The sequence below is a fragment of the Andrographis paniculata genome, unplaced genomic scaffold (assembly GCF_009805555.1).
Source record: "Andrographis paniculata isolate CXL003 unplaced genomic scaffold, ASM980555v1 Contig21END, whole genome shotgun sequence".
Lineage (NCBI taxonomy): Eukaryota > Viridiplantae > Streptophyta > Magnoliopsida > Lamiales > Acanthaceae > Andrographis > Andrographis paniculata.
Window position 1 is genome coordinate 3,004,062 of NW_026137502.1, and position 12,587 is coordinate 3,016,648.

The 12,587-nt window shown below is 34.1% G+C and overlaps 1 protein-coding gene across 3 annotated transcripts; it reads left to right on the plus strand.

Moving 5' to 3' along the window:
* The first annotated feature begins 803 nt into the window (after window positions 1-803).
* Window positions 804-12,177, plus strand: LOC127244888 (endoribonuclease Dicer homolog 2). 3 transcript variants are annotated; one of them, XM_051265471.1, is made up of 24 exons: window positions 804-999; window positions 1,079-1,169; window positions 1,627-1,720; window positions 1,978-2,155; window positions 2,408-2,521; window positions 3,221-3,355; window positions 3,703-3,787; window positions 3,885-3,949; window positions 4,420-4,557; window positions 4,919-5,047; window positions 5,129-5,255; window positions 5,343-5,442; window positions 6,143-6,338; window positions 6,417-6,577; window positions 6,856-7,074; window positions 7,182-7,408; window positions 7,529-7,797; window positions 7,897-8,330; window positions 8,403-8,506; window positions 8,974-9,170; window positions 9,389-9,598; window positions 9,720-10,127; window positions 10,691-10,969; window positions 11,521-12,177. In XM_051265471.1, the coding sequence occupies exons 3-24, from the start codon at window positions 1,668-1,670 to the stop codon at window positions 11,881-11,883; spliced, it is 4,191 nt and encodes a 1,396-aa protein (XP_051121428.1). In that variant the 5' UTR covers window positions 804-999; window positions 1,079-1,169; window positions 1,627-1,667; the 3' UTR covers window positions 11,884-12,177. The 3 variants fall into 3 exon arrangements, with proteins under 3 accessions (XP_051121428.1, XP_051121429.1, XP_051121430.1); XM_051265472.1 differs by lacking the exon at window positions 4,919-5,047; XM_051265473.1 differs by lacking the exons at window positions 804-999; window positions 1,079-1,169; window positions 1,627-1,720; ... (2 more) ...; window positions 3,221-3,355; window positions 3,885-3,949 and having other exon boundaries at window positions 3,715-3,787.
* The last annotated feature ends 410 nt before the right edge of the window (window positions 12,178-12,587 follow it).

Genomic DNA, 12,587 nt, shown 5'->3' on the forward strand with positions numbered 1-12,587 from the left:
AATTATTTTAATTTATAATGATTAATATTATAAATCAATTATTTTCACTAATACATTTTCTTATTTACAGTAACTAGGACATCCAAGACGAATATCATTTTTTATATTGTCATTACAATTTTATGTACTCCAATAAAAAATTTATTCAAATCAAAATGTTAAACAAATAAATTCATAAAAATATAATAAAAAATAATATTATAATTAATTATTATTAACTAATCAAACTGATACAATGTATGCATCAAACTAGATATACCATATAATAGAAAGGAAAAAATACTAAGGGTGTGTTTGTTTGAGGGATTTATTTGGATTTTCACTATTTATTTTATTTTTTTCTTCCAAAAACATCAAATCAAACACCTATTTTTTTATTTTTTATATTATACTAAAAATCAATTTTACATTCAAAACATCACATCAACACCTATTTATATAGCATCATAGAACTATTTAAATTCAAAATTTTTACTATTCAAATCTCAATCCAAAATCCAAACCTCCAAACAAACACACCCTAAATATACATCAAATCAAATATTTATTTTTTTATTATTTATAATAATTAATTTTATATTTAATATATAATATTAATATTTATTTATATAATACTATTTAAAATTTTCATCCTAAAAAGGCATATGGAAATCCTTTCCATCGTAATAAATACAAATTCAGAAATAAATAAACAAATAAATATATACACAGTTACACATACAAACACCGCCTGACAGTCAAATATTCTTCACATACATATAATTCAGTCTAAATTCATTTCGCCCGCCCCGCCCCACCCCGCCCACCGCCGAGCGTAGCAGAGAGAGAGAGAGAGCGAAGACGACACCACTGACCACCGGAGCAAAGGACAACCGTGAAAATGGCGATCGAAATTCAAAATGTATACGCCACGGAAGATCCTCTCACTCAATCTACGCTTCCATCGCCACTCTGAACCAACTTATAGCATCTGGAAACTTTTCAAGGACGCTACTGACGGTATGTCGCAACGCTCTTTTCATTTTTCCTGTAAAATTTGGTTTTCAAATGACTAACTGCTTGCTGCTTTGCTCTGCAGATATTTTTCTTACTCGTGCGCTCTCTTACACTGATAAATTCGCCGCAGTGGGTTTAGTCAGTCCGTCTTCGTCCGCTTTTTGATCTATCAGGTGACAACGAAAGTTCCGCAGAGTCTCTGAGTTTGTTTAATCGCATTATGCTCAAGGGATATCGGCTTTGTTATCTAGGTTTTGCACTGTTCTCGTTGAGGTGGTCGCTTAATATGTGTCATGTGTTGTTTATGCGATGTTATGGTTGAATGTAGATGTTGTTCATGCGTTTCCCGCCTTAGTTCTTCAGCTGTTTTTCATTCTGTTTGTTTGTTTTATCATCATGTCGATTGAGTTGCTTTATTAGTCAGGCAGAAATAATTGAAAATTGTATATTTAGTTTTACTGAGAATTTCTAGCCCATTGCATGTTTCAGTCATGGTTGTGTGCTTATTACTAATATCTCTTTTTCCTCTGTCTTCTATTGTACATTTACAACGATTGGTTTTAACGCTGAGAAGTAGATTCTTTGGAAAACTTGATGTATTTTATTTTATTTTATTTTTGGTTTGAGAAGAAAGGAAGCAGATATCATCAGGGGAGACCATTGTTGTGACAATGAATGGAGATAGCCATAAACTTGCTGCAAATCCAGTCTCCTTTGCCAGAAGGTGATAATTTATCCAGCTTTATTCTAAACATCAGATAAAAAATTCTGATGCTTAATAATTGATTGATATACAATGAAGAACTAGAGGTCTCATTGTCTGACTTTTTTGAAAGTTATAATTTCTGTTATACATTTATGGTCTTGCATTTCTAATAAGTAATAAATTGATCCAACAACTTTGAAGCTTGCTGAAGCAATCCACACACTCATATCCTAAGCATACTAATGAGCTCATGCTCTTTTTTATCCTGATTGTAGTTATCAATTGGAAGCTCTAGAGAAAGCACTGGAACAGAATACGGTTGTTTTCTTTGAGACCGGAACTGGGAAGACTCTAATAGCAATCATGCTTCTTCGAAGTTATGCTCATCTTCTCCGAAAGCCTTCACCCCACATTGCTGTTTTTTTGGTCCCTACTGTTGTTCTGGTAACCCAAGTATGTTGAATTTTAGTTTGCATTTATTTTTTCAATTCGGATGTACAGAGCAGCTTAACTTACTACTTTTCATTGTGTTTATAGTTCTTGTTTATTTGTAATTTACTTCAATTTTGACATTGCAATCCTTTTTGGCAATCTTCTTATATGTAATAATGGTAATTTTCTGACTGATAGCTCTGGAATGTGTTGTAAAGTAGTTTAAGTTTGATAGTAATATCATTGTACCATGCTGTGTTTACATGACTGTAGCAAGGTGAAGCAGTGTCTGTCCATACTGATTTGAGAGTGGGCCACTATTATGGTGAGTTGGGTGTCGACTTTTGGAATGCAGCCATGTGGAAGCATGAGGTGGACCAACACGAGGTGTGTTTGTTTATCTTCTGTGGTTATTCAACACTGTATGTGCTTCATTAGCTATATTATGTATTTCTCAAATAGAAGTTGATAGTTTTTGTTATTTGACAGGGGGATTTTGAGTTGTTAATGGCATTATACCTTGTTGTGAAGTTAACAACCAAGTACACATTTCATAATATGAATAATGAAAAAAATATAATGGTGTTCTCAACTTAGGTCTTTTGCATTTAAAGATATATTTGCAATATCTTGTGTTATATAAGTATTCCAATGTAATTTCTTAATTTGTTCGACTCTGGATACACGACAGCAATACTAATAAAACTGCCTTTTCTCTTTTTTTTTTTTTTTTTTTGTTCTGATAATTTCTCTAATCTCTATACATAAGCCTACGATGGAATTAAGTTTCCATTGCCAAAGAATTAAACTTCAGCATGAATTACAACATTTTTGCATGATTTGTATTACTGAACACGTTTAAAATGGATGCTTTAGACGTAACACAAGAATTATTTCCTATATTCTAGTACAGGTGGATTTTTACAATGTTCTTTCCTCTTCAATACGTATGCTGTTATCAGATTTCCATTCTGCTGTCCTAAATATGTGTCATAATACTATATTATTCTGGCGTCGAGTACTTTATAAGCCTCTGAAAAAGTGCCTGTGTGCATTCATTGCCTTGATGAAGTGTGCATGTTGTAGGTGCTTGTCATGACTCCTCAAATATTGCTCAATGCTTTGAGGCACAAGTTCTTGGGACTCGAGCAGATAAAGGTTTTGATATTCGATGAGTGTCACAATGCGAGAGGCAAGCACCCGTATGCTTGCATAATGACGGTAAAATATTTTTACTTTATATGTGAAAAAAAAGACTCAACTTTTCTCACTGCTTGTAATTTGCATATACACATTATATTTGCATTTGCATGGTCATCCCTCAATCCCAAATGGGTTTTTAGTCCCAACTTGCCTAATTTGTATTTAATATTAATCTGTTTATTGGTAACATTTGGATGGCTCAATAGGTGGGAGAAATTTATTTTCATCTGTCTGTCAATTTTCCTATTTTAATTTTATTGTTTTTGTAAAGTTGTTGACTTGGCTATTTATATCTAAGATATCAGAGTTATACATTTCAAATATTCAAGGGATATGTTCTAATTAAAAGGAACAAAATCTTGCAGGAATTTTATCATCGGGAGTTGGCATCAAGTACTCCACAGCTTCCTAGAATATTTGGGATGACTGCTTCCCCAATAAAGGCTAAAGGTGTTTATGATTATACTTATTGAGTAATTTCATTTTAATAAGTTAGTTGCCCCCTTTCTTATTACTGATTTTACCAGAGAACTGCTTCTCTGTGCAGCCTCAAATTCATCGGCAGCCTACTGGAAGCAAATTAGTGAACTTGAAAATCTTATGAATTCAAAGGTTATTATATTTTTGTAGATTTTCAATGGGAAGTCTAATTCCTTGTTTGTTGGGCTTTTTGGAATGCAAAAGTAGTCTTGCATATGATGAGATTTTGTTTTCGAATGTACACCATATTGTAATATCCTCTTACAGGAATTCTGGATGATTTCTTTGTACAATATTATACTAATTTTGTTTTTTAAGAAAAAACTCGATTGTGGTGTTTTAAAAACATTTAGTTTATTTATTTTATTTTTTAAAAATCTTACTCTTTGTTGTAGTTCTGCTGGAATAACTTCAATGATTGAAGTTGAATAGAAACAGAAGTTGACTTATGGCTTTTTTAACCAGCCATTTAATTTTCTATGTTATTATATGCATCCTTGGATTATGCCCTGTTACTTTCTCTTTGCTTGACCCTAATGCCTTCCGTTGCATGCTGAATTGATCCATTTGTAACTAATCTACATTTTTTCTTTCAAATGAAGGTCTACACATGTGAGTCTAATGAGGTCATAGCTCAGCATGTTCCAAATTCAACCGCAAAATTGAAGGAATACAATCATGTAGATATTTCTCAGATGACTCATGCATGTCTATATGAGTTGAATAATTTGCTATCTAAGGTACATGTAACGTATTATTTTCCAGAACTTTACTCTGATATAATGCCCTTGTTTAAATGTCAGCACTCATCTCTGAAGTTGATTTTCCTTTTTCTGTTGTGTGAATATAGTAAATTTGATGTTATATTTTAAAAGTTTTTCTTTTCATTAATTACTCTCCCTAACATATGTAATGGGAGCTTTATGATGGCTGTACATATATGGACAATCATTCTTGAAGATAATGATCAATTTTATTACCCACTTCAAATTTGATGATGCTGGAGATATTATTTCGTTTTCAAAATTTCGTTTAAGCTTCCATTTTCCTGGAAGATGTTTACCAATTCCAAGTTCTTAATGTGTTGATACTGTTTTTCAGCATCGCCTTTCTATCAGTGCACTGGATATTTCAGAATCTGATGCTGAAGCAGCACGAAAAAAATTACACCAGCTTTGGTCTACTTTAATGTATTGTTCAACAGAGCTAGGCATTTGGTTAGCCATGAAAGTATGAAATCCAATATGTATGTAATACATGTTACATACACATGTGTGTAAATGGGTAATATGTTTTCTTTTGTTATAACAGGCGGCGGAGGTCTACTCTCGTCAAGAAGATGTGTTTTTATGGGATAAGATGGACATATCTGTTGAGAGAGTTCTTAGAGCTTTCAGTTCAGATGCAGTCAAGGCCTTTTCTCAATGTATTGCATCAGGTACTTTTTGTCTATTTTGTAAATGGGGATACTTTTATGCATTATCCATGGTTTGAAGGCCCCTTTGGCTTTGCTCTCTACCTGTAGGTTCACACTGGTCAAGCTGTCAGGATTTAATGCATAACATGAGTGCAGGGTATCTTACATCCAAAGTGATGTGTCTCATTGAGATTCTTCTTGAGTACAGGTCTGCAGATTGGTATAGATGCATATTAAATTTGGGAAAACCGTCAGACACATGGAAACTATCATAAATCCTTGAATAAATTCTCTTTATTAATGTAAGAAGATGCAAAAAAATTTCAAAAACCTTCTGTTTTGTTTTGTTGTCTGCTTTCAATGTGGGAGGGAAAAAGATGTGAGATTTCATAATGGAATTAATATATAATAATTGCTATTTGGAGTGGGAGAAGTACAAGTATTTACTGTGTATATCACACAGTTATTGTGCTATATAATGGGCTGATTATGTGCTTGTTTACTGCAACAGTGTATGACTGTTGAAGTACTAATATGGTGAATATTTCTTCAAAACAGAAGGTTTTAGAAATTTGTTTGCATCTTCTTGCATTATGTATTTGTCCCAGTTACTGTTCTTAATTGGAACTTTGAATTCTCTTGCTCTTTAGGCAAAATGCCATTTTTTCCTGTTTCATCTGTATAGTTTCTTCATTTATAATGGGGACGCAAGTATTTTTGGTTTTCATTGACTTTGAAATTCAGACTTAATCAAAATGCAAACCTTCTTTATTTTTCAAAAAAAAAATAAAAAATATATATATATCTTCTTCCTCTTATGGTTTACATGTCATGTTCAAGTTTACTTTCATCATCTTATCTTATGTTAGTTTGTTTGAGTAAAATATACACTTATGATGCTCTTACAGGGAAGCATCTGATTTGAGGTGCATAATATTTGTTCAGAGGATAGTGACTTCAATTGTACTTAAATGTTTTCTAAACGAGTTACTCCCAAATATATGTGGTTGGACCACAGAGTACACAGCAGGAAACACAAGTAAGCTGCGTTCTCAAAGTAGAAAGGAACAAAATGCAATTATTGATAAATTTCGAAATGGGAAGGTGATTTGTACCTTTGGTTCATGACTATTCTTTGAAACTTCCTTTTATGACTTATATCTAATGTGCATTTTTCAACAGGTAAACATCATCGTTTCAACCTCCTTGTTGGAAGAAGGTTTAGATGTGCAAAGTTGCAATCTTGTTATTCGATTCGATGCTTCTGCAAATCTATGTAGCTTTATTCAGTCCCGTGGTCGTGCTCGAATGCAGAACTCAGATTTTGTATTAATGGTGAAAAGGTGAGCTGCAATCCTATTAGATGTAAAAGCTGAGAAAACCTCTTATTCATGTTTTCTGGGCAGTTTTGCTTTTCAATTTGCATTTGAAATGTACTTCCGGAGGATTTTATAGCTGTTACATAATTGTTCAACATTCATTTACCTACATGTAGAATATGAATGGGATTGCTATTATTATAATTATTTTTTTCTTTTTACATTTTACAAGCCAACGAAGATAAGTGAATTTTCAAATGACCATACAATTTTATTTCCCATTGTTTTGCTGCATATCATAGTGGTGATGGTCCGGCTCGGGCTCGTGTGGAGAGCTATTTGAGTGGTGTAGATATCATGCGGAGAGAGTGTGTGGAACATTATGATGTTCCTTGTGAACCACTTGGTGATGAAATGCATGGTGAGCCATGGTACGAAGTTGAAAGCACCAAAGCAATTGTTACACTGAGTTCTAGTGTGTCGCTGCTGTACTATTATTGCTCACGGCTGCCTTCAGACGGGTTTGTTCTCTGGACTTGCAATTTTCACTGTTTCATAGTTGTATTTAGGCGTATATTTAATATTTACTGATTCCTTTTTCCTCCGATTATTTTACATTGAGCATCAGATATTTCAAACCTCATCCACGGTTTTCCTATAATAAGGAGCTGGAAAGCTGCACATTACACCTTCCAAATAACTGCCCTATCCAAACTGTTGCTGTCCAAGGAAGCACCAAATTTCTAAAGCCACTTGTATGCCTGGAAGCTTGCAAGGAACTTCACAAAGTTGGTGCCCTGACAGATTATCTTGTACCAGATATTGTGGAGGAAGAAAGGGATGCTCAGTATTGTGGTACTTTTGACCCTTCATGTTCTAATTTCTTTAATTATTCCATGTGATTCTTGAAAGTGAAATACATAACACCAAATGGGCTTTTTCGTTTCTACTTTGTAATAATGATTGTTTTTGCAGCAATAGACTATCATGACGAACATTCAAAATACTTCCCTCCAGAACTGCTTGGTTCTTGTGACAACAAGTCTGAAACACTGTATCACTGCTATTTACTTGAGCTAAAGTCCAACTGCCAATATGATGTCAATCTTCAAGACATCTTGTTGGTTGTCCGCACAAAGCTACCCACTGATCTCGAGGGTTTGAGCCTTGATTTTGATATCGATAGGGGGAGTCTTACAGTGCACATAAAATATATTGGATATGTGATGCTGAGTTCCGTGCTGGTACACCAAAATTTCTATACTATAGCATATTTGCTTTCCAATAGCTGATGTAGTATATAATTTGCAAAATTTAGTTGTTTTCTTAAAATTTAATTGCAGGTTTCTCGGTGTCAACGCTTCCAGCTGACTATTTTCAAAATTCTTCTTGATCATAACCTAAATAAGCTTAGTGAAGAAATGGATAAGTTCTCAAAGAGAGATGGCTCTGCAATATTTGATTATCTTCTTCTTCCAGCTCTACACTTAAATGGAACTGTAAATATGGACTGGAAATCCATCAATGCTGTGTTATACCCAGAAAATACTTTCTGGGATGAACATACTCATTGTTTTTCAACTAGAGGTCATGGCCATTACGTACACACTAAGGATAGTTTGGTGTGTTGCTGCCATTTAGAGAAGTCGTTAGTCCGTACACCTCATAATGATTATCTGTATTGTGTTACTGGAACTTTGGATGGCATTGATGGTAACACAAATTTTACACTTGAAGACGGAACTAGACTTACATATAAAAGATATTATGAGCAAAGGTCTGTGTCTATATGTTTACACAGCTCTGCTGCCCTATCTTTACATACTGATGCTTAATATATTTCTTGCAGACATGGTATCAGCTTGCAATTTGAGGGAGAGTTCCTTCTTCATGCGAAGCGCATTTTTAATGTGCAAAACTACCTTCACAGATGTAGAACTCCAACCAAGAAAGGTTTGATAGTAGATATCTATCTTTTGAGTATGTTTTAACATAAAATCACAATCATACACCATGACTGTCAAAGGGAATTATGTGCTCATGGGATCCTGTGTATCCATCGTTTTTCTGTTTCTTACCTTGTGGATGGATATGAGTTGTTCGAAATGAAACTTGATCCATATCATCACTTAACTAACATTTGTGAGCTTGTGTTCTTTTCCATGTGTTATACAATCTTCTTTTTAAGGTTCCAAGTTATGCGATAGGCTATAATGTTTTTATTTATGGTCTCCTTAATTACGTGTGAATATTTACCTAGTAATTCTATGTTTATTATTTCTGTTAATTCGTATGTAATCGTATATAACACAACTGATTTAGGTGATTATTACCACCCATCCAGGTCTTACTATTTGCACCATATATCTCTAGTCTATGCTTCAATCATTTTGCTAATGTCCTTTCCTTTTTCTGTGTAGAATCGAGCACCAATTCCTATGAATTACCACCTGAACTTTGTTCGATCATCATGGCGCCTGTATCTGTTTCTACGTTCTATACTTTCTCATTCCTTCCATCCGTTATGCATCGTATTCAGTCACTGCTTATGGCTTACAACTTGAAAACTATGCATTTGGATCCGTGTGGTCAAAATGTTGTCGTTCCTACTGTCAAGGTACCCTTTTTGGCTACAAATGACATGAGATACTTTTCAGAACACAAATCTTCTTCTTCTCCCCCCCCCCCTCTCTCTCTCTTCCTCTCTCTCGGTAGATTCTAGTTGCATGACCACTCAAATGCCATATTGTTAAAAAGGTATTCTGAAGTAAGTTATGCAAGCATATTGATGCTTTTTTTTTTGTAGTTTTCATGCTAATGCATTTGTGTTGTTAGGTTTTGGAGGCAATCACTACGAAGAAATGTCAAGAAAAAATACATTTGGAATCTTTGGAGACACTTGGTGACTCTTTTCTGAAATACGTTGCTACAAAACAATTATTTCAAGTGTTTCAAAATAGGCATGAGGGACTTCTTAGTGCAAAACGAGAGAGAATAATCTGCAATGCCACATTGTGCAAGTTGGGATGTGACCGCAAAATCACGGTAATGAAGAACCTTCATTGGCTTTTTCTATGCAAACCGACGTTTGACTAATGAATACTCTGTAGTTTTCTTCACCTTCCAAAAAATTGTTAATGTGATGCGTGTTTCTTCTTAATCTTAGGGCTTTGTACGCAATGAACCATTTGATCCAAAAGCATGGATAATACCTGGCTCTAATTGTGCCGATCATATTCTAGGTGAAGAGGTTATTTCATCTACAAGATTTGGAGTTGGGAGAATCAGGAAACTTAAAAGCAAGATTATAGCAGACGTAGTTGAAGCACTAATTGGTGCTTACCTCAGCACAGGGGGTGAAGCTGCAGCTTTATCATTTATGGTATGGCTTGGCATTGAAATCGACTCTGTTGGTATACCTTATACAAGGAACTTTGCAGTGAAGCCAGAGGTGCATGTCAATATCGGATATTTTCAGTCTCTCTTAAACTACACTTTTCGAGATGCTTCTCTCCTGGTTGAGGCCTTAACACATGGCTCCTATATGCTACCCGAAATTCCAGGATGTTACCAGGTAACTGATTTAGCAAAATAGTTTTTATTAATATCCATTTAGTATGATGAATTATAGGGGTGGACCAAAAAATTGAACCGAACCGAACCGCTGAACGGAACTGAATCGAATTGAATTTTCAGTTTCGATTTGAATACAAATACTGCATATTTAATACTTGTGCAGTTTGGTTCGGTTTCGATTTTTTAATAATTATATTTGGTTCGGATATTTGCTAATATATTTTTTATTTAATTAGAATTTTAATTATTTTTTAATGTAATTTTTCGTAATTTTTGTTCGGTTTGAATTATTTGCAAATATCGCAAATATTTTTGATTAATCAAATTTTCGGTTCGAATATGGTTCGCGGTTTTACGTATTTGTTCGATTTGATTGGGATATCAAATACCTGCATATTTGTAAATAACTACAACGTGCCCACTCCTAAATTGAATTATTGTGTATATGCATCTGTATCGATGTAAAAGGGAATATATTGAATTACAGTGTTTAACTTGAAGCTTCATCAGAGAGTTTGAATTTTATTTTGTCGTGCTTCATGAGAGTTTTCTGTTGTTCAGCGCCTGGAATTTCTCGGGGATGCGGTGCTAGATTATCTGATCACTAAGCATCTCTACTACAAGTACCCCAACCTCTCTCCCGGATTACTGACCGATCTAAGATCTGCATCAGTGAATAATGAGTGTTACGCTCTATCGGCAATCAAGGCCGGGCTGTACAAGCATGTACTCCACACTTCCCAGGTGCTTCACAAGCAAATAGTCCACTCTGTAAGAAAGTTCAAGGAATCCGGCATGGCCTCAACTTTCGGGTGGGAATCGGAGACAACTTTCCCAAAGGTACCCACACTTACAAATGTTTGAATTTTGAATTGAGATTTGAATAATAAATATTTAAAATTGGAATAGTCATATGATATGATATAAATAGGTGTTAGACGTGATGTTTTGAATGTAAATTTATTGTTAGTCCTCCATCTGTCCCAAAATAATAGTCTCGTTTTGTCTTCCCAAAACAATAGTCCTATTTTTATTTTTGGTAACTAGCTCTACTTTTTTACAAAACTATCCTCTTTTTTTTTTGATAAAGTAGGGGTATTTTGGTCTTGTAGAAACATTTTTACACCTATTAATGTAATACTATTATTCTTAATTCCGATGCTCATCCCAAATGTCAATATTGTTTTGGAACGAAGAAAGTATAATATAAAAAAATAAAAAATAGGTGTTTAATTTGATGTTTTTTAAGGAAAGAAATTTGATAGAATAGTAGATTTTCGGAAAAATCCCCCCAACCAAACACACCCCTGTAAACTTGCTACTGGTGCCATCTTTCTGCATTTAGTAAAAGTAACTGTATCGATCTTTCTTTGCTGCACTAATTCATACAGGTGCTGGGCGACGTAATAGAATCTCTAGCCGGGGCCATATATGTCGACTCGGGGTACAATAAGGAAGTGGTTTTCGAATGTATGCGGCCTCTTCTTGAGCCGCTGGTGTCTCCGGAGACAGTGAAGCTCCATCCAGTGAGGGAATTGAGCGAAGTATGTCAACGAGAGCATTATGTTCTGATGAAGCCGGTAGTTTCGTATAAAAACGGCGTGGCGCACGCTACGGTGGAGGTTGACGCGAACGGGGTATTGCATAGAGAGACATGCTGTGAAGCAGACAAGAAAACAGCCAAAAAACTAGCCTGCAAAGCTGTGCTAAAGTCCCTAAAAGAAAGCATGTTATCGACGATGTCCTGTGGGTAGACATTACAGACAGTAGACGATGAGGTCAGGACGTCGTTTTATTGAAAAGGAATAAAAAGGACTTAGTCTCAGACACCCAACCTCATACTGTAACGATGAGCACACATCGATTTTCCTTGGATTTTGAGGTATAAACTTGATTCCCTGTCATAGGGTGATGAATTTTTGGAAGTTTGGAACTGAGTTGGATTTTTTTGTGCTTGAGTTCGGCTCGAGTTTAGTTTGTGTTTATTCGTTAAGAAATAAGAACTGAAATTTTGTTTGAATTTGACTCGATAAGAAGTATTTTTTTGTTCATGCTCAGTTTGGTTTGTTAAGAAATTTTTTTATTTGTTTTGTTTTGTTTATTTTATTTAATTTTAAATTCAATTAGTAATACTAATTATTATTTATTTATAGGTTTGTTTAAAAATTAGAATTATACACTAATATTACTACGAAGACATATATATATTTATTAAGTATAAAAATTAATTTAAGTTCATTAATTTAACCAGCTGAAATTTATTTATGTTCAATTCGTTTAGTTAATTTATAATATAATATATATTGATATTTAAAAAAAATAATTAATAATAAAAATAAGTTATATATATTATGTTTTCAAGTTGAATAACATTAAAAACAAAGGAAAAAAATGAATTTTGGTTTAAATATAAAATATTTATCAATTTCTATATAAATAATTTTAATCATCTTGCCGT

Coding starts and splice junctions, on each gene's coding strand:
- LOC127244888 (XM_051265471.1), top strand. CDS start 1,668: ATGAATGGAGATAGCCATAAACTTGCTGCAAATCCAGTCTCCTTTGCC. Junction 3,356..3,702: donor CGTATGCTTGCATAATGACG/GTAAAATATTTT, acceptor AAAATCTTGCAG/GAATTTTATCATCGGGAGTT. Junction 5,443..6,142: donor GAGATTCTTCTTGAGTACAG/GTCTGCAGATTG, acceptor ATGCTCTTACAG/GGAAGCATCTGATTTGAGGT.